The following is a 25,997-nucleotide window of genomic DNA, read 5'->3' as shown; positions in this document are numbered from 1 at the left end:
TGTACGGTGGAAGACTTCCCTCGGAAAGTGATGGTTTTGCCTGGCACAACGTAAGTAGATGCTCAATAAACGGTAGTTTGTATTATTCGCAAACACAATCTCCTAAGATTACTCATTAAACTGGCAGTAGGATCCCATGTTCTGTATGAGGCAGTTGAACCTCAAAAAGATGGTTTTACACCCAACGACACTGAGCTAGTAGGTTGCAGAGCAGTAGTGGGAGGCCTTCCAGACACAAGATGAAGTGGCTGGCTTTTTACTACTTTGCTAAGATTGTGGGGAGGGTGAGTGGCTCTGGGGAAGGGCACGGCCTGATCCTCCAAGTTCCCCTCTGTTCACTCCTGACTGTATCGTACTAACTGTATTGTAGTTAGGGTGTGGAAAAGAGCAGAAAGCGTTAACGAGATAGCTTCACTTTTCTCTCCCACAGAATCACTCAGGGACCCGGGCTCCTTCCTCTGTCCTGTATCCTTCCAGGGATGCCCTTGGACATACAGGGAAGCTGGCTTCCATCACTGGGTTGTTGGGAAGGGAAAGGGCAAATGGAGGGCACACCAACTCCTTTAAGGACCTCACTCGGAAATAGCACATGTCCCTCTTGCCAGGTCAGACACGTGGTCCCATCTAGCTGCAGGGGAGACTATGATGATCTCCCAGCTCCTAGCTGGGTAGCCATGTACCGAGGTAAAACCTGGGGACTTTCCTGGAAGAAAGAGAGGGAAAACAGACGCGGAATCCTGTCACTAGTCCCTATTGGTGGCAGTGAATATACACTTACTCCCTTGCTTTAACCCAGAAGATTGACAAATGGACACCAGATTAAAGCCTGGAAGGTGAACACAAATGCCTGATGAGAAACAGGTGAGGGCTAAAGATTGTCCTGCTTCTGAGAAAATAATCCCTCCATTCAGTATTTGTGTACCATGCTAACAGGTGCGGGGACAGTAGCTTATGTCTCCCCTGGCCCTGCCTGCCCCTGATCTCTTAACAGCTCTGCCCTCCTGTGTTTCCACATTATTTCTGCCTAAAATGACTTGGTTCTGAGGGTGCAAGCAACCCCTTCTTTGTAGGAAAAAGGGACTTGTGTCCCCAACTGTCCTGCAATATGGTCATTCACTACTAAATCAGCTTACCCTTCCTCTAACTAATTTCTCCAGCTGACATTCTTTGGAGAGTCACGGAGGCCCTAAAGCTTTTACTTATTTAATCACTGCAATTTATGAAGAGGTTGCTGGATGCCAACTTTAGTGGCCAGGGAAGCCAAGGGGGAGTGGGCTGCTGGGATACAGTCCTCCGTGGGGGTCCTGTGCTCCTCATCTGAGGACTGACCTTGCTCATTGGAAAAGTAACTGCTGTGCAAGGTCTGCTTTCATCTCTTTCCTGAAGTTGACATGAACAGTGTGTCCTGGTGCTATAAACATCATAATCCCTGTTCTGGAATATTTTCTTTGAACTTAACCACATCCCAGGAGATGGAGGACTTTAAGCACACAGTATGTAGAGACTGTTTACTTTCCCACAGAAGTGCTGCACTGGCCCTGTACATTCTGGAAAACTAATGATCAGAACATCTTGATGGGCCACCCTTTGGGATGTGCCAAGGGGCTGACAGCCCGGCCAGGGAAAGCCAGGCTTGGCCACCACTCAGCTGACTGTTGTGTCTGGGATTTGATTTCACTCTATTTGCAAGCTAGTAACTCAGCCTGTAACTGTTTCCAAAATGCTGGCAGAAGCCTTGAGATTCCTGGGTCAGTGACAAAAGGCTCTATTACCGCAAGCAGCTTAAAGCATCAGCTTGTGTCGGGTCCTTTGCCCGATGTGGGCAATGAGTTGCATTACAAGAGCAGAGCTTGGGGAACCTTCTGCTTCACAGGAAGCAGCAAGCAAGCCTGCTCTTTGTCCTAGAGGGAGCCATTACCTCATCCCGAAAGGCACTCCCTGCAAACCCAACCCTGAGAAGTGGCCCAGGTAACCAGCTGGCAGGGTCACATATTCTTGGCACACCCAGGAAGCCTTGTAGCTGCATGAGACACACCTCTCCTGACAAGCCACCCCTCCTGGCTCCTGGTGAATTTTCACACGAGTATGCCACCCTGATTAATCATCTAACAGAACCCGAGATCGAATCACTGTTTGTCTCACGCAGCATTTAAAGCAATCTCAACAAGACTCCAAGCAGCGGTGAGTCCTGTTGATAGGAGGCCGGCCTGTCGTCGAGCCTCCAGCTGTGAATCAGCAGGGCCTACGTCAGGATGGAGTCCAACACTAATCTTATCATCCATTAGGATCCACCCGAGGGACTTCAGACTGACCTCGGTTCTTTGGCGTCATTACCAATTACAAGGCCCAAAAGCAACCCTTGTGCCCAATGGGGAGACATTATGGCTCGTTCTTTCCCACATGTCAACACACGGATTACTGGGGAGCACAGGGCACTGATTCTGGTTCAGGATCGGCTAAACCTGACTTGGACACCAGCACATGGGCAGTACCACGGAGTACTGTAGCCTCAATCACTATGTACAGCATAAGCCACGGCTCCCTGGGCATCTGAAGTGTGTGATTTTGTTATCAGCCAGAGTGGAACGAGTCTGTGCAGGTCCGTGTGTTTGTAAACGTGCAGGGTGGGGATCACATTCAGGAGCTGCTGCTGATGGCACCGGGCACAGCAGAATCGCCCAGGACAGGCCACACTGCCAGGTGCAGGGTTCAGCAGGCCAGGTGACTGGCAGGCTGTGGTGTTGGACCTCCAGGACGGAGCACTGGTTGCAGCTCCTACCATCAGGGTCTAAGGTGTTCGGTCCCTGAGGGTTTCCTGTCCAGTAGGTATAAATTTACTTCTTAATGTTTATTTTTGTGAAAGAGAGACAGAGACAGAGCACGAGCTGGGGAGGAGCAGAGGGAGGAGACACAGAATCAGAAGCAGGCTCCCGGCTCTGAGCTGTCATCGCAGAGCCTGACACAGGGACTGAAGTCATGAGCTGAGATCGTGACCTGAGCTGAAGACGGACGCTTAACTGACTGAGCCCCCCAGGCACCCCATGTCCCAGTAGGGATAGCATCACCTCTTCTATCACCTACTCACACCTTAGACCTTTTGTTTGTAAAGGTCACATGAGAATGAACTAGTAGCATGTTTACAAAGTTACAGCAACGACATGGACCACTGCGGGAGATTTGGCATGCAGGGCACTCAACGACCAAGTGGTCCCCGTCTTCATGATGCAGGACCAGTCATCCCAGGGAGAATCCAAGCAGACTCTTCAAAATTAACTCCAATCTCTGAGGGCCCTTGTGGTCAGCCTGCCCACCCCCCCCCCCCACCCCCCGAGGATGCACCAATCAGGAGGGCTTGACATTAGGGGAGAAAGACGCACCATATGCAGCAGTGAGGAGGAAAGAATCCCAAATTTTCAAAACAGTTTATGTAGCTCCCAGCCCCTTTGACTTGGTCTTTACCCAGGAGATGGCCTAGAAATAATGGTCCCATTCTGGGGACAGCTACAGTCAGTGAACAAATGGCCTTACTAAAGTGTATACACCAGGAGGAGACAGTGACAGGTCTTTGTTGAGTTGATTTTTTAAAAATGCATTCCACCTCTTAGTGATACCAGGAGCCCAAGGATGACAAAGGCTGTGAAATGACCACTGAATGCCTTGGCTACTGGCCCACTGCTGGGCAGCCTTTCCAACAAACATTGTTAGCCAATACTGTTAGCCTGTAGATGGTCCAGAGAGTCGAAAACAGGCACAGTCTAGTTTCAAGGGCCACAGTGGCCCGGCAGGAGTTGACTGACCACACGGGAACAGTGCGATAGTGAGACACCACAGGCAGACCAAGAGGGGTCCAGAGGTCCAATGTAGTCAATCAGCCGGGAGCAAGTGGGGCCGTGGGGGCCTCCCAAAACACGAGACGCATGGGACACATTTCCGCACAAGTGAGTCAGAGTGACAACTTCTGTGTCAGAAACATAAAGAGTACACTGTATGAAAAACCTACAAAAGCTCAACTGGTCTTGATGGTGTTAAAGAGAATTCACTTGATGATCTTCCTACTGCGGAAGAATTACTTTAAAGTGACTCCCAACAGTTTCTTTTAAAATCCAAAAACAACTCTTTTCTTTCACGTGACTCAGTTATGAAGGAGAGACAACTCTTGCTTATGTAGGTGGAAAGGTCCCCTGGTCAGCCAGAGGCATCATTGGACTCAAGGTCCCACACAGGAAGCCATGAGTGGGTTTGAGGGTGGCGCATGGGGTGGCAGGGGGGTGTAGGGGAGAGCTGCTGGCTACTGAGGAGGCAGAGGTGGACACCAGCCCCCTGAAGGAGGCGCCCCTGCTGAGCACTTACTCTGGGCAACCTAATACCTGTGATCTCATGTGGCCGTCACACCCACCCACGGCACAGGTGAGGAAGCTGGAGGTTCAGAGGAGCTGAGCGGCCTGCTCGCTGCTGCACACCTGGAACAGTGGGCGGAGAGTCTCTTCCCAGTTTCAAGGTCCTCTTTGCCTGGACCACAGGCTCTCCCAGAGCTGGGTCCCAATTTATCTGGGACATGGCAGGCAGGTTTCAGCTGCTCACCATCATCTCCGAGGCTAGACTGCCAAGCTGCCTAGAATGCCTGGCAGGGAGAGGCCAGAACCAACAAGCAAGGTCTTCCACAAATGAGGAAGGCTTTTGCCCAACTTTCCTCTAAATACATTTCTAAGCCCAACGGGATGCAAGTCTTTACCCTAATGCACAGAATGTGAACTTTTTAGCCTGAGGGGATTTTTAGGAAGGATGAAGGGAAGGGGACCAAAGCAACTTCCAAAACTGTCACCTCTATCCAGTCCCGGACTGAGGCCCACCTTACCTCCTTGAGTCACCTCCACAGGTAGAAGCCCCAGACCGCCTGCCTGACCCCATGGGTCGCCCTGATGCTGCTCCATGCTCAGGACTATATGTTTGGAAGATGGGGAGGAAGGAAGGGCTTCCAGAGTCTAGAGACAGGAAGGGAACACTCACAGGTAGGCACAACTGGGGCCAAGTCTGGAAGCCAAATTCAGCCAGGCAGTACCCTGTCTTCATTTCATTGCAGGGGCACGTGGGAGACCCGAGGAAGGTTGCAGAGCTACAGGAAAAGATGAAAACCATGGATGCCAAAGTGACTGGAGTCAAAACCACTCCAATCTCAGGAAGGTCTGTCTTCCCCTGGATAGGATGCATCCTCACTCCCACCCTCCTGTACCCTCAAGGTGTGGATTACAGTTCATAGTGGCTCATTATTTAAAAAATAAAAAAATAAAAATTGGGGCACTGGGGTGCTCAGTCGGTTAAGCGTCTGCCTCCTCTTGACTTTGGCTCAGGTCATGATCTCACGGTTTGTGGGTTCAAGCCCCACATCGGGCTCTTCTGACAGTGCAGAGCCTGCTTGGGATTCTCTTTCTCTCCCTCTCACGTGTTCTCTCTCTCTCTCTCTCTCTCAAAACAGATAAATATACTTAAAAAAATAATTATTAAAAACAAATCAATTCAGTAGGGTATGGCTAGAATTTTTTTTTTTTTTTTTTAAGTAGGCTTCACCCCCAAGATGGAGCCCAATGCAGGGCTTGAGCTCACAACCCTGAGATCAAGACCTAAGCTGAGATCAGGAGTCAGATGCTCAACCAACTGAGCCACTCAGGCACTCCTTAAAAAGTGAAACAGGATAAGGAAATATCAGAGATTACCACAGGTGGTAAGGCTAAGTGATCAAATTTTTAAATTTTTAAAAAATGTTTATTTTTGAGAGAGAGTGAGTGTGAGCAGGGGAGGAGCAGAGAGACAGGGAGACACAGAATCCCAAGCAGGCTCCAGGCTCTGAGTTGTCAGCACAGAGCCTGAGGCAGGGCTCAAACCCACAAACCATAAGATCATGACCTGAGCCAAAGTCAGACGCTTAGCTGACTGGGCCACCCAGGTGCCCCTGTTTGGTCAAATTTTATAGGCATTCAGTTGCAATGTAAGATGCATTTCATTCAGAAAGATCTGAAAGATGAGATTTTTTTTTTAAGGAGTTCATTTCTAGAATGGGACATCTTACATAGTATTCTGTGTTAATTTTGGTAGAGTTTAAATCAGCAGTCCCATAAAGAAAAAAAACACTTGCTGAAATTTAAGGGAAGGCCCTTTTTATTAAGCTTGTACATTTTATTCTCTTCCTTTCAGAAACCTAATAAAAAAAAACATTTGTTACTGCTTACTTAAAAAACACACACACACACAAATCAAAAAACAAAGAAAACTATTAAAACATTACTTCTGTGATGGGAAAAGACACTACAGGATTCAAGGTAAGCAAAGAAAACTAATACCTGGGGCAAAGAACTAAACTGAAGAGCAGCCGACTCTGGTTTGGGGCCAGACCACTTGCAACGTGAGACAGAACCCACCTCTGAGAGGGTTTTCGAAGCAGGCCCAGCCGGGAGACCAGGAAGCAGCCCTCTTACCTTCTGGAGAAATAAACAGACCCGAAGCCCTAATGATCGCACAAATACAAACCAATCACTCTACTTTAAAAAGCACACACACATTCTGCACTTGTCTCCCCTCCCTTCCCAGGTTCTCTTCATCAACAGGGACACCCGAGGAAGGGCGGCTTCTTGCTGGCAGGGCATTCACAGGACGTAGGTGTTCTTCACCAGCTGCTCCTTGTCGTCCCCAGAGCTCCAGACGGTGCGGAGGGTGCGCTCCTGGTTCCTCCGTGCCACCCGGATCAGGCAGACCACGGAGGCCCCCAGCAGGACAATCAGGACCATCACAAACAGCCCCACCAGGACCACCACTGGGGAGGAGAAAAAGGCCTCAGAACCGGCAGGATGAGAAGGACCACAGCCAGAGCAGGGCAGCACACAGTTCACGAAGGGTAAGGACTGGCAGCCCTTCTGCCAGACCCCCTGTGACTCCCACCTGGGAGGGTGTGGACAATTGGCACTGCCCGCCAGGGGAGTCCTCAAGGAATCTCTAGAGTCTGGAGAAGCAGGTTACTGAAAAAAGGAAGTGTCGTGCTATGTGCACACAGAGTGGGTATTTGTGTTCTCTCTGAACAAGGAAACCCCACTTCAACTCTGTATTTTCCTACCACCTCTCAGGGCAACCCATACAGGAGTCCCAAGCCAAAAACTGTGTACCATGATGTAAAAATCACACACCTCTGGCAAGTGTGTGAACATAAAACCCCAAGGTTTTGTGTTCACACGGCACACTGACCAGCTGGAGAAAGATGTGGCCCTGCAGGTGGCTGGGGTGGTTGGTTGCCTATGGAATGAAGTAAGGGTGGAGGCAAGGGCGTATTCGGAGCGGGGCCGGGAGGGGACCCTCGTGCTAATTGCCCAGGTAAATTTAACAGTGGTTGCTCCACTGTAGTCTCACTGGTCATCGAAGATGCTTTTTTTCAGGTGGGGCCCCACCTAAAGAATGTGGCCTTCTGTGACAGCTCCCTGGCTCCCTCTCCCCTTCTGGCTACAGAACTGACAGGGGCAATTCTTTCTCTACCCCCAACCTTCCAAACCCGGGCTGTTTTCTGCATCCCCGCGCCTGGCAAACCAGATTCTAGCTTTGCTCCTCCTCTAAAACAGCAGACATGCAGGCCAGGTCAGGGCTCCTTAACAGGGAAATAGGTGGAAAGAGGTCAAACCAGTGTAGCAGGTCCTTTGTGCAAACACTACCATCCGTGACTCAAGCTCACAATCAGAAACAAAAGTGAGAGGAGGCCAGGTGTCTTGTCAGACCAGACTGCTTGGGGACAACAGCATTGGCCCTACCTCGCTCTGCCCACACACAGCAAGGGCTCTGCGGCTTCCTGTCACCAGGGACCAGCTCAGTACACCCCGCAGCGGCAAAGTTCCCTCCAAACCTGGAGCCAGTCTCAGGCCCATGTGCAGCAGACCTCACAAGTCTTACAATAATAGTAGGACTTGTCCTCCAGTCACCCTGGGGCTGCTTGGGCGGAGACCGCCTCCCTTCAGCCCCCATTTATTACACTGCATAGTGGGACAAACATCCACCATATGTTCCAAGCTGCCTGACCATTCTCGTGCAGAAACAGGACTCTCAACCAAAAAAGGTGTTTACAGTGAAGGATTACGTGTGAGGACAACAAGAGCCTGCAAAAATACAGCTGAGCTTGGTCAGGGAAAGCAGGTGGAGGAGGGCCAGAGGCTTCTTACCTTTAGTGCCATGGGGTAGGACAGGATACAACTGCTTGCCTAGAAGAGAATACACAACCCTCAGGTCAGCTCACAGCCCTCCCCACCAGAGCTGCCAGCAACTAGGTGTGCCCAGGAGGCTCTTTCTGAGGGGTTTCTTCCAGCTCTTTTGAGGGCCTTGCCACCCTGGTGGGGGCTTAGGACCTGTCTGTGCAACAGCCGGGCCCAAAGCCCACCTGTTCCCCACAAGTGCGCCAGAGAATGGCAGAGTCCAACGGACAGCATTTCCAAGGCCTTCCTTTTAGGGACGGGGAAATGGACCAGTGGCCTCATCCACCCACCGTTTCTTGGCTTTAGGAATCAGCCAGGCTCACCAAAGCAGTGGTGCATGCACTCCTCCTTGGAGAGATAGCTGTTTTTATTGCCCCGGCACCCTCCGTAGATGAAGTTGTCACAAGAGTTCTTCTCCACATCAAAGTACCAGCGTGGGAAGGACGCACGGCAAGGCCCAGTGACTGCTTTGGCAGTGCAGTATTCTGAGAGTGACACAACCCAAGGAGTACAGATTAGCAGGGCCCAGGCATGAAACAAAGCTGGAATGCTCCAGAGCAGTCACACTGCTGCCAACAGAGAAACAACTCTCTGCTAAAGGAACTTATAAATTACAGACGTGGCCAGTCTGGCCCAACTGACACTCCTCCATGTTTTCAGATATCTTTCTCTTTACAGCCGGACTCTGTTGCTATAGAGATCACTCTAAGTCGGGCACTGTTCTTGGTCTCAAAGAGATCTGTCGTAGGGGACTCAGAGGCAGAGCTACAGTGATCTGCCCACAGCATGCGGGTGGTGAGAGGCAGAGCCTCACGCCATATCGCCTCTCTAAAGTCAAGCTCCCGCCTACATGCTGTGGCACATCCACTTCCTGCAGGCCTGGGGCATCCTTGTGGGTTCTACCACCTGGGAAAGGTCAGGAAGCTCTGCTCTACAACTTCTGTAGTGGAAATACTCAAGTGTGTCTCAATTCCCAATGAAGTAAGAAAACATGTTTTTTCCCATAAATATTTTTTAAAAGTTATACCTTCGTAGTTGAAAATGTCACTGGCGAGGTCATCAGAATCCTGCCTTCTGGGAACTAAAACACAAACATCCAGATCAGGGAGGCTGGGCTGGACACAGGACACATAGCCTGGCTGGGACTGAGTCTACAGGGCCCACTGAGGGAGCACGACACGCTGGCACCCACCAGGAATGGAGCCCCCTCCACGGTCAGGTCTGTCACCTCCCACTCCTAACGGGCTCTACAACACACACCGGAATGAATGCTGGATGGAGAGGCCTGCCTTATGCCTCAGGGGTTACTATGCAAACTAATCCCAGCCACAATTTGTGGGGCGATGAGGAAGATGGTCTTGTTCATTCATTCTCTGACATAGGGAGGCCCCTCCTTCTCCTGGGATATTTTCTTCTGAAATAGGATGGAAACCAGAGTTATCAAGCCAGTGCCTGAGATTCTGGATGACCTTGGAGGCCTTCCTGTGAATAAACAGTGAACCCAGACAAAGCAATGGCTGGGACAGTCACAGGATTCCTGGCTTAGCAAAACTGGAGAGTGACTCTAACAAGCCAGCCAACCACTGAACTAATAAATGCTCACTCACACGTGAGCACCGATGTCAGAACCAGAGAGCCAAAGCCAAGGCTGCAATCAGTGCATGGCTACTGGCCCCGGGAGCTGTCCTCAAATGGGGCGGGCAGGGGGCGCAGATTTCCTCCCTCCACAGCAAGTCTTGCCCAGCGGAGCCTATTGCCTGGGAACTGGCTTCAAGAAAGCTGGGTTGGACTTGCCAGTGCATCTGGACCACTCACCCCAGGCTCCCGATACATGCAGAGTCCTGTAAGCATAAAGGAGGAATGGGGCAGCTGCTGTCAGCGCTACAAAGCAAGCTAACACAAAGCTCAGGATCAAGGACTGCAGTGGGAATAGAGGCGGGGATGGCAGAAGACAGAGGACTCAGCACAGGAGGGAGACAGCAAGGAGGACAGAGAACAAAGGAGACAGATCAGGGAAGGAGAGGTGGGGTGGGGCAGTGAAGGCAGCACAGCAGGCAGAGGCCAGCTCAGAGAGAAGGAAGGGGCCTGAGCTGTAGGCAACAGCAACATCCACAGTCCCTTGTCCTGTAGGAAGAAGCAGAGGCCAACCCAGAAGCAATGTAGAACCCCGCGGCCCTTTTGCCCGTTGGACAATGTGAACTCCCAGCGTAAGGATGCCAGAAAGGAGCCAAAAGCTGGCAGCCCAGGCAGAAGCCCTGTTTGCCAATTCTGGATAAACAGACCAGGAGGCAGAAGCCCTTGTACTGCTCCCAAATTACAAATGTCCTCATGGTCCAGATAGCCCTCATCATAACCTCGGTTGTTTTAAGAACCTACCACTTGGGACAGAGGAATCTGCTCCATTCCTGCTGGTGGACAGATCATCGATGGTGTTCTCTACAAGGGAACAAACAACACGGTGAGAAAGTGCACCTCAAGACTGCCTGGTGAAACAAAACAAATAGAGTCCCTGAGCAGCCATGGTCCCATGCACCTCTCACAGTGACTCCCGTTTCTCCTTTATGTGGGCCCTTTGATGTACATGCTAGACCACAAGCCTGCTAGAACTTTGGAAATAAGGAACCAAGACTGCCCTTGTGGGTGAAACTTTAAGATCAACTCCCTGGGAATCAGAGCAAAGATGTATGAAGTGACTTCTAAAAAGACAGAATGGCCTCCGAGACCAAATAATCTGTTTAACTGCATTAACTCACCTAACGAATTAAAAAAGTGAGTACATAGGGGCGCCAGAGTGGCTCAGTTGGTTGGGTATCCGACTTCGGCTCAGGTCATGATCTCGCGGTCTGTGGGTTCGAGCCCCGTGTCAGGCTCTGTGCTGACAGCTCAGAGCCTACAGCCTGCTTTGATGTGTCTCCTGTTCTCTCTGCCCCCTCGCCCCCCCTTTCAAAAATGAATAAATATTAAAAAAAAAAGTTAAAAAAAAAGTGAGACAGTGTGAAATGTATTTAATGCCACTCTACACTTAAAAAATGGTTATAACGGGGGGTCCCTGGGTGGCTCAGTTGGTTAAGCATCCAACATTGGCTCAGGTCATGATCTCACAGTTTGTGAGTTCGAGACCCGCATCAGGCTCTGTGCTAACAGCTCAGAGCCTGGAGCCTACTTCGGATTCTGTGTCTCCCTCTCTCTGTGCCCCTCCCCGCCTTGTATGCTCACTCTCTCCCTCTCTCTCTCAAAAATAAATAAACTTAAAAAAAAATTTTTTAAATGGTTGTAACGGTAAATGTTATGGTACGTATGTTTTATCTCACACATACACACCAAGTTATGGGGGGAGGGGTGGAGAGGCTAGCCCGCTAAGGAAGTACAAGGAAGTGTGGGCAGGGTCCAGGAGGGACAGAACCTGGCTCCTCTGCCTCCCTGCTGGTCCCTGCAGACCTTGTGCAGAGGCGCGGGGCCGGCCTAACCTGATGCCATTGAACATTCACATCACAAACCAGCTCCCCTTGTTCTGCCTCTGTCCACATCAAGCAACCTCCTGGGAATCTGCCTGAGAGGCTCGCCTACGTGGACTACAGGTGCAGCAGGCACAGAGACCCAAGTGTCTGGTCCCCGGGGTAGTTCTGGTTCTCATTATAAATTAATAAACTGACATTCTCATTCGGCTTCCCATAGAGGTTACCCGCCTGGGAGAGAATATGCTGGCAAAAGACCCTGTGACTAGCTGCCCTGGCTGCTCCAGCTCTCCTCACGAGACTCACGAAAGACTCACGAGAGGGTGCTTCAACAACACATGCGGTGGAGCCACACTCAGGTGCCAGCAAATGAGCTTTCTGGGCCCTCAGACTCCGGCCCACCTCTAGGGAGACAGCTGTCTGCCTTCTCCAGCAAACACAACCACCCGTGACCCCTCATGGCAACATCCTGAGTGCCCACTGTTCACTGCCTGTGTTCTTAAAACTTCCAACTGTTTTCCTGAAAAAGTAAAGAGAAACTAGAACAGGCAGGTACATTTGTGACCGTCAACTCTCGACAGAAAAGGCAGCAAAAATATTTCCCTTTAATTCCTGCTCCCATACCGGTCACAGCTGACCACAAAAAAATATAATAAATGGTATTCTCCTCAGTCACCATCTGGTAAGGTTGCCAGTTGCTCCCAAAAGGTGAGGGACTAGCCTGTATGATCCAAAAGCAATACCCAGCCCTCAGCCATCCAAATACCTGTTGAGTGTCTGCTGGGCAGCGGCACACAAAGATCAGCCAACGGTTCCTGGAGGCACTCGGTCGCTGTGGACTTGTGTGCTCAAGCACGATGTTTTGAACCTCAGGCCACAGCCAAGGCCACTGTTGTTTCCCCCTCTTTATACACAACTTTAATAAGCGTATCTGACTTCTGAATGGCTCTCAAAGCCAAGAGAGATTATAGCCAGTGAGTGAGGAGACATGAAACCCAACAAGGATGCAGGACCTGCCTCTGGCCCAAGGCGCACAGGCTGGCGGCACGTGGGAGTACTGAGGGCACCGGTGCGTCCTCACAGAATCCTGATCCAGGGCCTGAGCAGTGATGCCGTGCCATCAAGAAAGGATGAGAAAAGTCACGTAACAACGTTAGGGAGATCGCCGATGACGTTTTATCGGCTCGCCAAATCCTCAGGTCTCTAAGAGCACTTGGAAGGGATCAAACCCCAGAGGACCAATGTCTCACTGCCACAGCCCTCAAGGAGGCCCTCACGGCTCAGTTCGGAGTCAGTGCCCTCTGCTGTGGGGCTTTAGGTTCTTATTTAAACTATGAGGCTCTCAAAGTCAACATTCTCTTGACTCCATTGAGTCCCTCCCAGGTAAGGGCTGGGAGAAGGACAGATTCCAGAAGTCTGTTCTGCTTTTAATCTGACTCACAACTTGGCTGGCTGGGTAAGCTCCTCAAGGCATTTGCCCCAGAGGTAAAAATAACCCAAATGCCCAGGGAGCAAGGAGGGCAACCTGTCTGAGTGGCCCTGGAGGACTCTCCTATGCCAGGCCTGGTGGGGGCTTACACTCAGCAGTGGGAGAAGGGAAGTCGGGGAGAAGAGGTGGTCATGTCCCCCTCCCCCAGCTCGAGCCTGTGGCCTACTCTCCTTCTGGGAAGAGGAGGGAGAGTACTGCTGTGAAACCACTATGTGGGCGACCTTCAAACTGGGCCTTTCTTCTGCTTTTTAAAAACATCCCCCCGGTTTAGCTGTGAAGAACTAGCAAAATGCAAAAGGCATCCACAACCCAAGTTAATAAATGGTCTCTAAGTTACGCCCTTTCCCCAAGGACCACTGTCTTACCTGTGACACCAGCACATTTCTTAAGACACTCCTCCTTGGTCAAGTAATTATTGTTATTCCCTTCACAGCCGCCATACACAAACTGCTGGCAGGATCCATTGGTGACATTGTACCACCACCTAGGGAAGGAGGCCCGGCATCTTCCCACTATCTTCGAAACTCGACAGAATTCTAAAACACAAAGCAGAGAGACCAGTTGGATTCACAGGGCAATCCTGCCAATGGAGAACATGTACAGACCTGTAAGAGGAGGCCCGCTGTTTCCCAGAGCCCAGGATCCAGCACAGATTCTCCGTGAGTCGTGAGTGGTTTCTAAAGTGTTGCCTTTAGGCTTAGTGATTCCTTTCTTGCACAGGAAAGAAACACATCACCTAACAACAAAGACACCAACCCAACCAACTTAACTATACTTCAGTTGCACGTTGATTTTGTCCCTGCCTCAACTTATTAAAGACACACGAGGGGCGCCTGGGTGGCTCAATCGGTTGGGCGTCCGACCTCGGCTCAGGTCGTGATCTCACGGCTCTGTGAGTTCAAGCCCCGCATCGGGCTCTGTGCTGACAGCTCAGAGCCTGGAGCCTGCTGCAGATTCTGTGTCTCCTTCTCTCTCTGCCCCTGCCCCGCTTGCTCTCTCTCTCTGTCTCAAAATAAACAAATACTAAAAAAAAAATTAAAAAAAAAAAAAAAAAAAGACACATGACATCCAATGTAGAAATATGAATTTCAGGGACACCTGGGTGGCTCAGTCGGTTGGGCGTCTTGACTTTCGCTCAGGTCATGATCTTGCGATTCGTGAGTTCAAGTCCCACATCAGGCTCTGTGCTAACAGCTCAGAGCCTGGAGCCTGCTAAGGATTCTGTGTCTCCCTCTCTCTCTGCCCCTCCCCTGCTTGCTCTCTTCTTTCTCTCTCAAAAATAAACATTAAAAAAAAAAAAAAAAAAAAGAAATATAGCTTTCAAAAGCAAAAGAACATATCACACTTCAGGATCCTTCCGGGTATGTGCCCATCACACCAGGCATCAAGGGGGAACTTAACACTGAAAGACCAGAGCCGGCAAGGTGAGGTCAGGAAGGACCTGGACCTCTTAACCTTCCTTATCCACTGTTTGCCCAAGTCAGCCACTTCACACTGAAATTTCCACACAAGCCTCAGAAGGAAGCTGCTAACCCTTGTCCCAACTCCAAAGGCAGCTGAGGGCACTCCTCCGGTCCAACACTTATAATGGCTCCCATCTGAGCATTCCAAGAGGGGCATGGGTTTCAAGGTGCCCCCAAATCTGACCCCACTCTAGTACAAAGGAAACAAACAAAAATGTCACAGAATTCCAGCCAGCTACCTATACCTCTGAAAGACCTAGATATCTGCTTTCTCTTAAAAAGACAGAGGGGCGCCTGGGTGGCTCAGTCGGTTGAGCATCCAACTTCGGCTCAGGTCATGATCTCACAGCTCATGAGTTTGAGCCCCGTGTCAGGCTCTGTGCTGACAGCTCAGAGCCTGGAGTCCACATCGGATTCTGTGTCTCCCTCTCTCTCTGCCCCTAACCCACTCGCATTCTGTCTCTGTCTCCCTCAAAAATAAAAACAAACATTAAAAAAAAAAAGAGAGAGAGAGATAAACAAGTGCTGGAGGTATCTCCTGCACCAAAATAAGCCTTTCTCCTGGAGGAATCAGGAGGATGGAAAGCAAGTTGAAAAGGGAGTGAGCTGACAATGTGATCCAATGTCTGACCAGTACCACCTATCATCTTTCTGGGATCATGAGTCCAAACCACCTCTCCTACTCCTTGGCCTCCACCCGTCTGTCTTCTGGCAGAAGGGCATTCCAATCTGCAGGGTGTTCAATTAACATCTCAAATAAGTTGTAAGCTGTCATTTACTCTCCTCTAATTGTTTTCATGTTTGTTAGGTTTACTTCACTAACTAGGGGATAGCTTTCAAAAGCAGAAGGCAAGATCTTGTTTTTCCCCAAAATATGTCTTCCGTCTAATGGGCATGAAACCAAATGTTCGACAAAACATCAATCTATGGATAAAAAAGGGTGTAGTACTGGGCAAAACAAACACCTCAAGGAACTCCCACACACACCAATAAATCACAGGTAACTAGTACAGCAGAAAAAGCATATTCTGAAGAAATTTTCTGTTAATTTGAAAGCAACCATCCATTAAAACACCAATTAAAAAGTACCTTATCTGGACACTTCATACGAGTAGAATCTTAAAATGTACAGAAAAGGCAAATCAAGAGAAACAGGAAGTAGATTAGTGTCTGCCTGGTGCTGGGGGATTGGGGGATGGTGAGGACTGCAAATGGGCACAAGGATCTTTTGGGGATGATGGAAATATTCTAAAATTAATTTGTGGAGATGATTGTACACTCTAAATATACTAAAAATCACTGGATTGTATGCTTAAAATAACTGATTTTATGCATGTAAATACTTTAATAAGGCAGTTAAAAAAATTAGGGGCACCTCCTGTCCATAACACATCAACCAGAATCAGCGGATTGTGCACCTGGAGCAGATACTTTTGATAACATGCCAAAGATCACAAAACATACACAATCAGGGCACCTGGGTGGCTCAGTTGGTTGAGCATCTGGCTCTTGATTTCAGCTCAGGTCATGATCTCACAGTTCATGAGTTTGAGCCCCGTGTCAGGGTCTGCACAGATGGCATGGAGCCTGCTTGGGATTCTCTCTCTCCCTCTCTCTCTGCCAGCTTGCTCTGTCTCTCAAAAACAAAACAAACAAACAACCATACACAATCAACAAAGGCCCAAGGAAAATATGACAGGGAAAGGGTTCTCTGGTGTATGATCCACTCAACCCCCATGGCTGTCAAATGTCCGAGGCGGCACTGCTATGAACAAGACAAGATGGACAAGAGCCACAGGATCCACTTATGAACCACAACTGAAAACAACATCAAGGCAGGGAGGACCCAACTGCTACAGAAGAAGCAACAGCCTATCCAGTACCCTGCCAAGCTGAGCACCCTGGAGATCACTGACTGCTTTGTGTCCTTGCTTCTTGAGCAGTTTCAGGGACAGTCTTTTTGACAAAAAACCCAAGGGAGGAATTGCACACTTTGTTTTTAATATTATTTATTTTTATTTTTGAGAGAAAGAGTGCAAGCCACAGTGAGGGGCAGAGGGAGAGGAAGGGGGGGAGAGGGAGAGAGGGAGAGAGAGAGAGAGGGAGGGAGAGGGAGAGGGAGAGAGGGAGAGAGGGAGAGAGGGAGAGAGGGAGAGAGGGAGAGAGGGAGAGAGGGAGAGGGAGGGAGGGAGGGGGAGAGAGAGAGAGAGAGAGAGAGAGAGAGAGAGAGAGAGAGAGGGAGAGGGAGAGAATATCTCAAGCAGGCTCCACATTCAGCACACAGCCCAACTCGGAGCTCAATCCCACAACCTTGGGATCATGCCCTGAGCTGAAATCAAGAGTCAGATGTTCAACTGAGCCACCCTGGTGCCCCAGGAACTGCATACTTCAAATGGGTGAACTGTATAGTAGGTAAATTACATCTCAGTTAAAACAAAAACATGACACAATGTCGAACAAAGCTCAAGGCAGCCAGGTGGGAACCACCAGACACCATAACAGAGAATGCAACGGGGAGACCACTGTATCAAGGGTGGGAATTCGGTAGCTTTTCCTAAGCAAGGGAGCCGGATACACACTCTGTGCAGGTAGAGAAGGCTGAGTGTATAAAGAAGAAAGAAAAGCCTATCTAGGGATGGATAGTAGTTACCTTGGTGAAGTCTGCACTGCCCAGAATCTGGCCCTTATTTTTGTAAACTCACACACTTACTCTTAGTGCCCCAGCTGATGAGATGCAGGGACGGTGATCCTTGCTAGCAAAGCACACAAGAGGATGCTGACGAACTGTCAAGCAGGTTGGATGTATATATGAACCAGCATACCACCTCGGAAAGCAAGCTGAAATGGAGCAGGTCACTTGGAGTCAGAGTAAGGAAAAGTCTACAGCAGAATTCCTATGAACATCCTTCTCCATCAGGATCTACCAGGCAGGCCAGAACCACACAGTAGACAACTCAGGACACACCTCGGTCAAGAAAACACAGTCAAGATGTGCCTCTGTGACACTTCCTTTCCTGACTGCTGCTACTGACTGCTGCTTCTTTCTGACTGGAACATTCTTTCTGTAGATGTGATGGTCCCTTCCTAACAAATCTTGCAAGGCTGAGAGACCATTATGTCCCAGACAGCTGCTCACATCTGCTCTTAATGACCACATATTGACTTCATAGTTTAAGTTTCAGAAAACAGCCTTATTTTTAGGTTCCCTGGGTGGGGTAAGAGGGGATTGGGGGAGGGGGAGACTTCACTTTTTCCTTTGCACAGGGGAATTCAGAAATGTATCTTTATTAAGAGGAAACTTGGAACTAAAAATACAGTAAGCCTGTAAAGACAGAGTGTGGACAATTATTGAAGCTGAACGATAGTCCACGTGGGCTCACAGAACTGCTTGCACCCAGGGGCGCCTGGGTGGCTCAGTCTGTTAAGCATCTGACTTCATCTCAGGTCATGATCTCTGGTTGGTGAGTTCAAGCCCCACGTTGGGCTCTGTGCTGACAGCTCAGAGCCTGGAGCCTGCTTCAGATTCTCTGTCTCCCTCTCTCTCTGCCCCTTCCCCGCTCACACGCTGTTTCTCTCTCTCTCAAAAATAAACATTAAAAAAACTATAAATAAATAAAAAGAACTGTTTTCACTATTGTTGTATACATTTGAAAATTTCTTAATAAAAACAGCTTCTCTTTTTTTACACAAATTTCATTGGAGTAGAAGAGCTCAAAGTAGCAGATTAGTTGGCTGAAGCTAGGTTCAATAAAGATGAAATTTAACCACACCCTACTGTGTCAAGACAGATCCTTTCTTTGAGTATGGCAGTACCCTGTCAAATGGAGAAAATTCTCATTTTGTCACATGCTTCTACTAACTCATCTGCTTTTAAGCCTCTATGATATAAATTTTTATTCACTAGGCTTAAGAAGTGAACTCATGAAAAAGAATTTTGGGGGGTACCTGGGTGGCTGTTGGTTAGGTGCCAACTCTTGATTTTGGCTCAGGTTTGTGGAATCGGGCCTGGGTCGGGCTCCACACTGACAGCACGGGGCCTGCTTGGGATTCTCTCTCTCCTCTCTCTATGCCTCTGCCCCCCACCTCCTGCTCATGTGCATGCTCTCTCTCAAAATAAATAAATAAATAAATAAATAAATAAATAAATAAATAAATAAATAATTTTGTTTTTGTTTGCTTGTTTTAAAGGAGGCAATGTTCTTTTAGGAAGCACAGGTCATACATTCTCCACTCCCTTTCATTGTTCTCCAAAAGGCTTGTACAAAAAGCCAGAAATACTTTAGTATGTAACATGGCTTCCATGACTTATCATCTTCCTTAAAAAAAAAAAAAAAAATTACTTTTAATTAAAGTACTGTACCTTGGTAGATCCAGGTTAAAATAAAAATGAACCAAAATGGGGGTGCCTGGCTGGCTAAGTTGATGGAACATGCAATTCTTGGGGTTATGATTTCAAGCCCCAAGTTTGTTGTAGAGATTACTTAACAGCTCAAGTCATGATCTCGTGGTTCATGGGATAGAGCCCCACATCAGGTTGTGCTGCCAGCACAGAGCCTGCTTGGGACTCTCTCTCCCCTTCTCTCTGCCCCTCCCCAGCTCGCACTATCAAAAAGTAACAAACAAGTCTTAAAAAAAAAAAAAAAAAAAAGGAAAAAAGAATGTAGAGCTTTACTTATTTTTTGAAACCCCACCTATTGCCTTCACTAAGCATTATGCCAGGCACATTATGTACACTATTTTTAATAGTGGTCCAATCAGAGCCTGAGTATTAACATAACCACCCCTCAGATGGACAGAAAGAAAAAGCCACTATAGTAACAGGCAGTGGGGAAAACATGAAACTGAAGTTGCCTAAAAGCCAAAACATTCCTCAGGGCCTTCATCACAATCTGAGGGCTCAAAAGGCCAGGCCCTTTGCTGGGCCTGTTTATAGTCACACTTAATGACAAGGTCACAGACAGCACCACTGGTCAAGGCTAAGGGGCACTTGGTAGGACAAACTTTCAGGAAGTTATTCCCTAATAAATATTACTATTTAATAAAAATTAGTAATAAATATTAGTAATAAAAATTACTATTAAGAGATGACAAAACAATATATTGGTCTTAGAATAGCACTGGAAAACAATCATGAAAAATGCCTCAGGTCCTATTTGTACGCTCACAAATTCTAGTGCAAAATGAAATACATCCTGTAAGTTTTCAAAATGCAGAGTAAGAAAAATGGAAAAAAGCTGCAGAGCACCAAATCTGTATCTACTCGCTTCAGAATATGTAAAAATGGAATTCCTGTCTTTAGGAACTAGTTAACATTCTCTTGGAAAAGCATCAGAAATGGTTAAAAATCACATATTATCTGAAATATGAACCTAAATTACCAAACCCTGACAGGCATTTTGAACATTGCCTATTATAAAATTGCCAAACAGCCTGGTCTTTGCCATGAAAAACAGGTTCCTCTAGTTCTAAAGTCACTAGAGCTTTAACCAAGACAACAAGCCAAAGGCTCAGACACCTTCACTCCATGTGCAATGGGCTGGAATAACCTGCTGTCACCTGCTAACAAGGACATCATAGGAATTTTAGGCTCCCAGGCACTACCAATTTCATTTAACTCTACAGGCTTAAGACAGTATCTAATTCTCCAAAAATGTATAGTTGTAGCTGTGCCTACTCTAAAAAAATTAATAAACCATTTCAAATATTCTGAAAACTGGAGAACATACCATAACACAAGTGTATCTACTTCTCAGCGTTAACAAATTCTAACCTTTGTATACCCCTTACTTCAATCCCACCTTCTCTCTCTCCCCTGAATAAACAACTGCCTTGAACTTGGTGTTTTCTTTTATTCATGTGTTTATACACAGATCAAGTTTACTTCTAAAACAAGCAAAAAGAACTTTCCTAGGAGTCTAGCCTTTGACACGCTTTTTACTCCCATGGGTGCTACAGACGAAAGAACCCTGACTTCTTTATTTTTTTTAATTTATTTTTTAAGTCTACATCCAAGTTAGTTAGCATATAGTGCAATAATGATTTCAGGAGTAGATTCCAGTGATTCATCCCCTATGTATGACACCCAGTGCTCATCCCAACAAGTGTCCTCCCTAATGCCCCTTGCCCATTTGGCCCATCCCTCCACCCACAACCCCTCCAGCAACCATCAGTTTGTTCTCTATATTTAAGAGTCTCTTATGTTTTGTCCCCCTCCCTGTTTTTATATTATTTTTGGTTCCGTTCCCTTATGTCCATCTGTTGTTTATATTATTTTTTTTAATTTTTAAGAGAGAGAGACAGAGTGCTACCAGGGGAGGGGCAGAGAGAGAGGAGAGAGAGACACAGAGTCTGAAACAAACTCCAGGTCCTGAGCTGTCAGCACAGAGCCCAATGTGGGGCTTAAACTCACAAGCCATGAGATCATGACCTTAGCTGAAGTCAGACACTTAACCGACTGAGCCACCCAAGTGCCCATTTTGCTGATAGCGCTGCTATAAACATTAGAGTGCACGCGTCCCTTCGAAACAGCACACATGTATCCTTTGGAAAAATACCTAGTAGTGCAATTGCTGGGTCGTAGGGTAGTTCTATTTTTAATTTTTCGAGGAAACTCCACACTCTTTTCTAGAGTGGCTGCACCAGTTTGCATACCCACCAGCAGTGCAAAAGGGTTCCTCTTTCTCCACGAACTCACCAACATCTGTCATTGCCTGAGTTAATTTTAGCCAATCTGACTGGTGTGAGGTGGTATCTCAGTGTGGTTTTGATTTGCATTTCCCTGATGATGAGTGATGTTGAGCATCTTTTCATGTGTCTGTTAGCTATCTTATCTGGATGCCTTCTTTGGAAAAGTGTCTACTCATGTCTTTTGCCCATTTCTTCACTGGATTATTTGTTTTTTGGGTGTTGAGTTTGAAAGTTCTTTATAGATTTTGGATACTAACCCTTTATCTGATATTTCATTTGCAAATATCTTCTCCCATTCCATCAGTTGCCTTTTAGTTTTGCTGACTGTTTCCTTTGCTGTGCAGGTTTTTACATTGACGGGATCACAATAGTTCACTTTTGCTTTTGTTTCCCTTGCCTCCGGAAACATGTTAAGTAAGAAGTTGCTGCGGCTGAGAACAAAGAAGTTTTTGCCTGCTTTTTCCTCTAGGATTTTGATGGTTTTCTGTCTTATGTTTAGGTCTTTCATTCATTTTGAGTTTATTTTTGTGTATGGTGTAAGAAAGTGGTCCAGGTTCATTCTTCTGTATGTTGCTGTCCAGTTTTCCCAACAACATTTGCTGAACAGACTGTCTTTATTCCATTGGATATTCTTTCCTGCTTTGTCAAAGATTAGCTGGCCATACATTTGTGGGTCCATTTCTGGGTTCTCTATTCTGTTCCACTGATCGAAGTGTCTGTTTTTGTGCCAGTACCATACTGTCTTGATAATTACAGCTTTGTGTTACATCTTGAAGTTGGGAATTGTGATGCCTCCAGCTTTGTGAACAACCCTGATTTCTTGCTTCACTGTATGCCTGAGATCAGGCCAAAAAGCCTGGGATCATCTCACAAGCCTGAAGTCACTCATAAAATGGTCCTTTTCCTCCCACCCATCTGTTTATCTAGAGCAAAGCTCAGAAAACATTTTTTATACCTGGCCAAATAGTGAACACAGCCAGTATTTGCTTTGCATGAAAGTATGGAAACCAACTTCTATGACCTTTAAACTTGTTTGTCAAAACATTAAAAATTGTGGGTTAAAAATGTATAGAATGAACAGTAAAATTAATATTTACTTAGTACAATGTGGCTAAAACATTAGAAACTTGAGAATTAAAGTGTTTAAATTTCTTTGCAAAAAAAAAAAAATTACCAAGAGTAGCTTGAACAGTGCTTGTGATGGTCTTTAGTCATATAACTTCTGATAATGGAGCAAGCATCGTTTCAATTAGTCTTAGTGAACTGTCACTTTCTAGGTTTGGATCAGCTCCCAACATTTTATCCTTTCTCTTTCAATATCACAACTGCTCTGAGAGGTGCTTTACTTTTTGTGGGTTTTTTTTTGCCAGTGGTACTTCCACTGGAACATCATTGTTTTTGTCACCACTTTCCTTGTTTCTGTTGATAAGTGGACCCTCACTAGGCTTCTCTGGCTGCACATCCAGTCTTCCAAATCAAGGCAGTTTCAACATTCCCAAAGTAAGCGAGTTCTTCTATCACTCGACTTATGCTCCATTGGAATTTTTTGTTTTTCATTTTTTTAATGTTTATTTATTTTTGAGAGAGAGAGACCAAGTGTGAGCCAGGGAGGAGCAGAGAGAGAGGCAGACACAGAATCCAAAGCAGGCTCCAGGCTCCAAGCTGTCAGCACAAGCCCGATGCGGGGCTCGAACTCATGAACTCGTGAACGGCGAGATCATGACCTCAGCTGAAGTCGGACGCTCAACTGACTGAGTCACCCAGGTGCCCCTGTTCCACTGGAATTTTGCTTCCAGCATTACCACTTTTTCTCTTTGCTGCACTTTTCATCTTTTTTGGTCAATTCCCTCTATTGATTAACCACAGGTTAATCAACTGTAACACGGGTTTATTACTGGGAAACAAGGAGGCAAGAAAACCACATGATTTGCTGTGTGTGTAAACTGAGTAACAGATATACAGTGATCAATCACCATGCATATATGTCATTTACATAGTGATCTGTGACCGAAGAGCTGAAACTTGTACTTTATCCAAGTACCCAGAGTTAATATACTGTGGTAACTAAAATCCGTGCGTGTCAAAAACCATGCAAAGCAGGGATTGCCTTTATTTCAGACTTTGTGGGTCACAATCTGTTCTAACTACTCAACTGCAGCATTGTAGCATGAAGGCAGCCTTCGACAAACATGTAAATGAATGACCATGGCTGTCATTTCAGTAAAACCTTTTTATGGGCACTAAAATTTTATTTCATGTAACTTTTACTGATTCTTGATTTTTTCAAACATTAAAAAATGTAAATAGCTCTTAGGCCATACGCAGGCAGCAACCATGATGCAGTTTAATCTCTTCTTTAGAGAGTGTTTATAAAAACACCCAGTTCAGATTTTCCACCCTGTCATTATAGAACTCAGCAAGCCTTATACGTGCAGTCAGAAGCTATCAAATAGACTCCTAGGGTTCACGTTTCTTATAACAACACTGACCATGCATTCCTCAGGTTTCTCCTTTGCCAAGAACACTGTAGCATACCCTCCCATTGCTAAAAACAGCACTACTCTTTCCATTAAAGCAACTTAAAATTCTAAAGACAATGATGAAAGAGAAATTACCTGCTATAATAATTCTCAGACACTTGAAAATCTTATTTTACACACAAAAAATAAGCGCACAGTTCACTCCTCAGTATCAAAAAGCAAAGAAAGCAATCAAGAGTCATTTAATCCAAGTGTTTCAAACAACAGGGGCAACGGTTACCACATTCCCAGAGGGCTTGGTGTTCACAGACCTACAACAGCTGAAAATTCACCATCAAGACATCTTATTTGTGCTGGTTAAGTAACTTGTAAGACACGCACATAACAGCGCTGTTAAAGACAGGCAAATGTGTGTGTGCTGGCATAGAAAAATGTCTAAGACTGAGAAGGAGAAAAACAGGAGAATGGTTTATGTATTGTAATTGCTTTCTAAACTTTTAATTTAGACACGTGTATGAATTTACCTTTAAGGAAAGGAACTGAAGGAGGGAGAGAGGCTTTTCCAGTTTTTTTCCATCCAGAATACACAGTGTGAGTATTCTAATCTTGTGAATACGTTACTTTTTGTTGTTGTTGTTGTTAAGGGTCAGCAGTGGTTTTTTCAGGATAGTGGAATATGGTCCCTGCTGTGTAAAATTTTCAGTTAAAGGGGCACCTGGGTGGCTCAGTCTGTAAAGCGTCCGACTTCGGCTCAGGTCATGATCTCATGGCTTGTGAGTTTGAGCCCCATGTTGGGCTCTGTGCTGACAGCTCAGAGCCTGGAGCCCGCTTCCGATTCTGTGTTCCTCTCTAGTTCTGCCCCTCCCCTGCTCGTGTGTGCGCGGGCGCTCTCTCTCTCTCTCTCAAGAATAAAACATTTTTAAAAATTAAAACAAATAAAACAAATAAAAATTTTGGTTAAAAAATTTTAAGCTACATGAGAAATAAAACTGAATGTGCTAAATTCCTTAGGATCTTGAGCAGTATGAAGCAACAAGTGTTTGGTGAATAGCTATTGTATGTAAACAGGGTCACCATACATTGTACCCTCCAGATGAGGACATTTTTCAGAATGAAAGGGGGCATTCTTAATAGTCACTCTGTGACATAAAGTGGCATGAATTGGAACCCTCCAAGGTAAACTGGGCTGAGTAGTCACCCCTAGAAAGCATTGACTGAGGATGCGGTCTTTTGCCCTTCAGGGGTTTATAATTAGAACAAGGCTCGCTTGGGCAGAAAAACAAAAGTCAAAAAAATCACATAACATAAAATATTTCAATCACATTACAAGCCCTGAAATTCAAAGGGCTTGTAAGCCAACATAAGGTACAAAGGAAATGACCAAAGGTTCTGGTATGGGGAGTGACACATATGAAAGTCATTTGGAAAAAGTGTGTAGGACAGATCCTCATTCTGGTAAAGGATCTATGTATGGAGGGATCCCTGGCTGCCATTATTATCCACTGTCTTACCTAACGCAGTCTTCCTAACCTCCCTGTTTTTTTCCTCATTCATAACATGGGAACAACAGTATATTCAATAAACACATACTAACCTAACAATAAAGCTGGAAAATGTATAAACCCCATATTCTTTTTTTTTTTTTTGAGAGAGAGCCTGTGTGTAAGCAGGAGAGAGGGACAGAGGTGGGGAGGGGAGAAGGGGAGGGAGAGGGAGAGAGAGGAAGAGAATCCCAAGCAGACTACACACTCAGCGAGGAGCCCAACCCCACAACCCTGGGATTATGACCTGAGACGAAATCATGAGTTGGATGCTCAACCAACTAAGCCACCCAGGCGTCCCTAAACCCATATTCTTTAATTCAGCAAGCCACATGTTCACTGATTTAGGCCTGGCTGGTTTAAAAAAAAAAATCCTGCAGATTTTAGAAGCTTGGAATATATAAATGGAAGAATCTTGGGGGGCTCAGGAAGATAAAGCAAAGTTCTGATTGTGAATCCAGTGTATCTGTGACATAGTAAGAGATAGATTTAGTCACTGCCCCCCGCCCCCCCAACTGCACCTTCAGACACAGAGGTTTCTAAAATCCTTGTGGTTTCTTGAGTGCTAGGAGCACCTTTGTTCTAGTAATTGGTCTTTGGCCTGGGTTCCTGACACAAGAGTTAAGAGCCTGGTAATCTCTGGAGTGATAATGAGATGACTGG

The 25,997-nt window shown here is 46.7% G+C and overlaps 1 protein-coding gene across 1 annotated transcript in view; it reads right to left on the bottom strand.

Moving 5' to 3' along the window:
• Positions 1-6,130: 6,130 nt before the first annotated feature.
• Positions 6,131-25,997, bottom strand: part of SPINT2 (serine peptidase inhibitor, Kunitz type 2) — a 28,145-nt gene continuing 8,278 nt past the window's right edge. The window contains exons 2-7 of the mRNA XM_027044577.2: positions 13,529-13,699; positions 10,596-10,655; positions 9,247-9,300; positions 8,543-8,704; positions 8,190-8,228; positions 6,131-6,805 (exon numbers count right to left, since the gene is read on the bottom strand). Of these exons, the coding sequence (XP_026900378.1) occupies positions 6,639-6,805; positions 8,190-8,228; positions 8,543-8,704; positions 9,247-9,300; positions 10,596-10,655; positions 13,529-13,699 (653 nt within the window). The 3' untranslated portion in view covers positions 6,131-6,638. The remainder of the gene's footprint in view (positions 6,806-8,189; positions 8,229-8,542; positions 8,705-9,246; positions 9,301-10,595; positions 10,656-13,528; positions 13,700-25,997) is intronic.

Source organism: Acinonyx jubatus, chromosome E2 (genome assembly GCF_027475565.1).
Source record: "Acinonyx jubatus isolate Ajub_Pintada_27869175 chromosome E2, VMU_Ajub_asm_v1.0, whole genome shotgun sequence".
Classification (NCBI taxonomy): Eukaryota; Metazoa; Chordata; class Mammalia; order Carnivora; family Felidae; genus Acinonyx; species Acinonyx jubatus.
The sequence above is the reverse complement of the archived record's forward strand: the minus strand, read 5'-3'. Positions and strand labels throughout refer to the sequence as shown.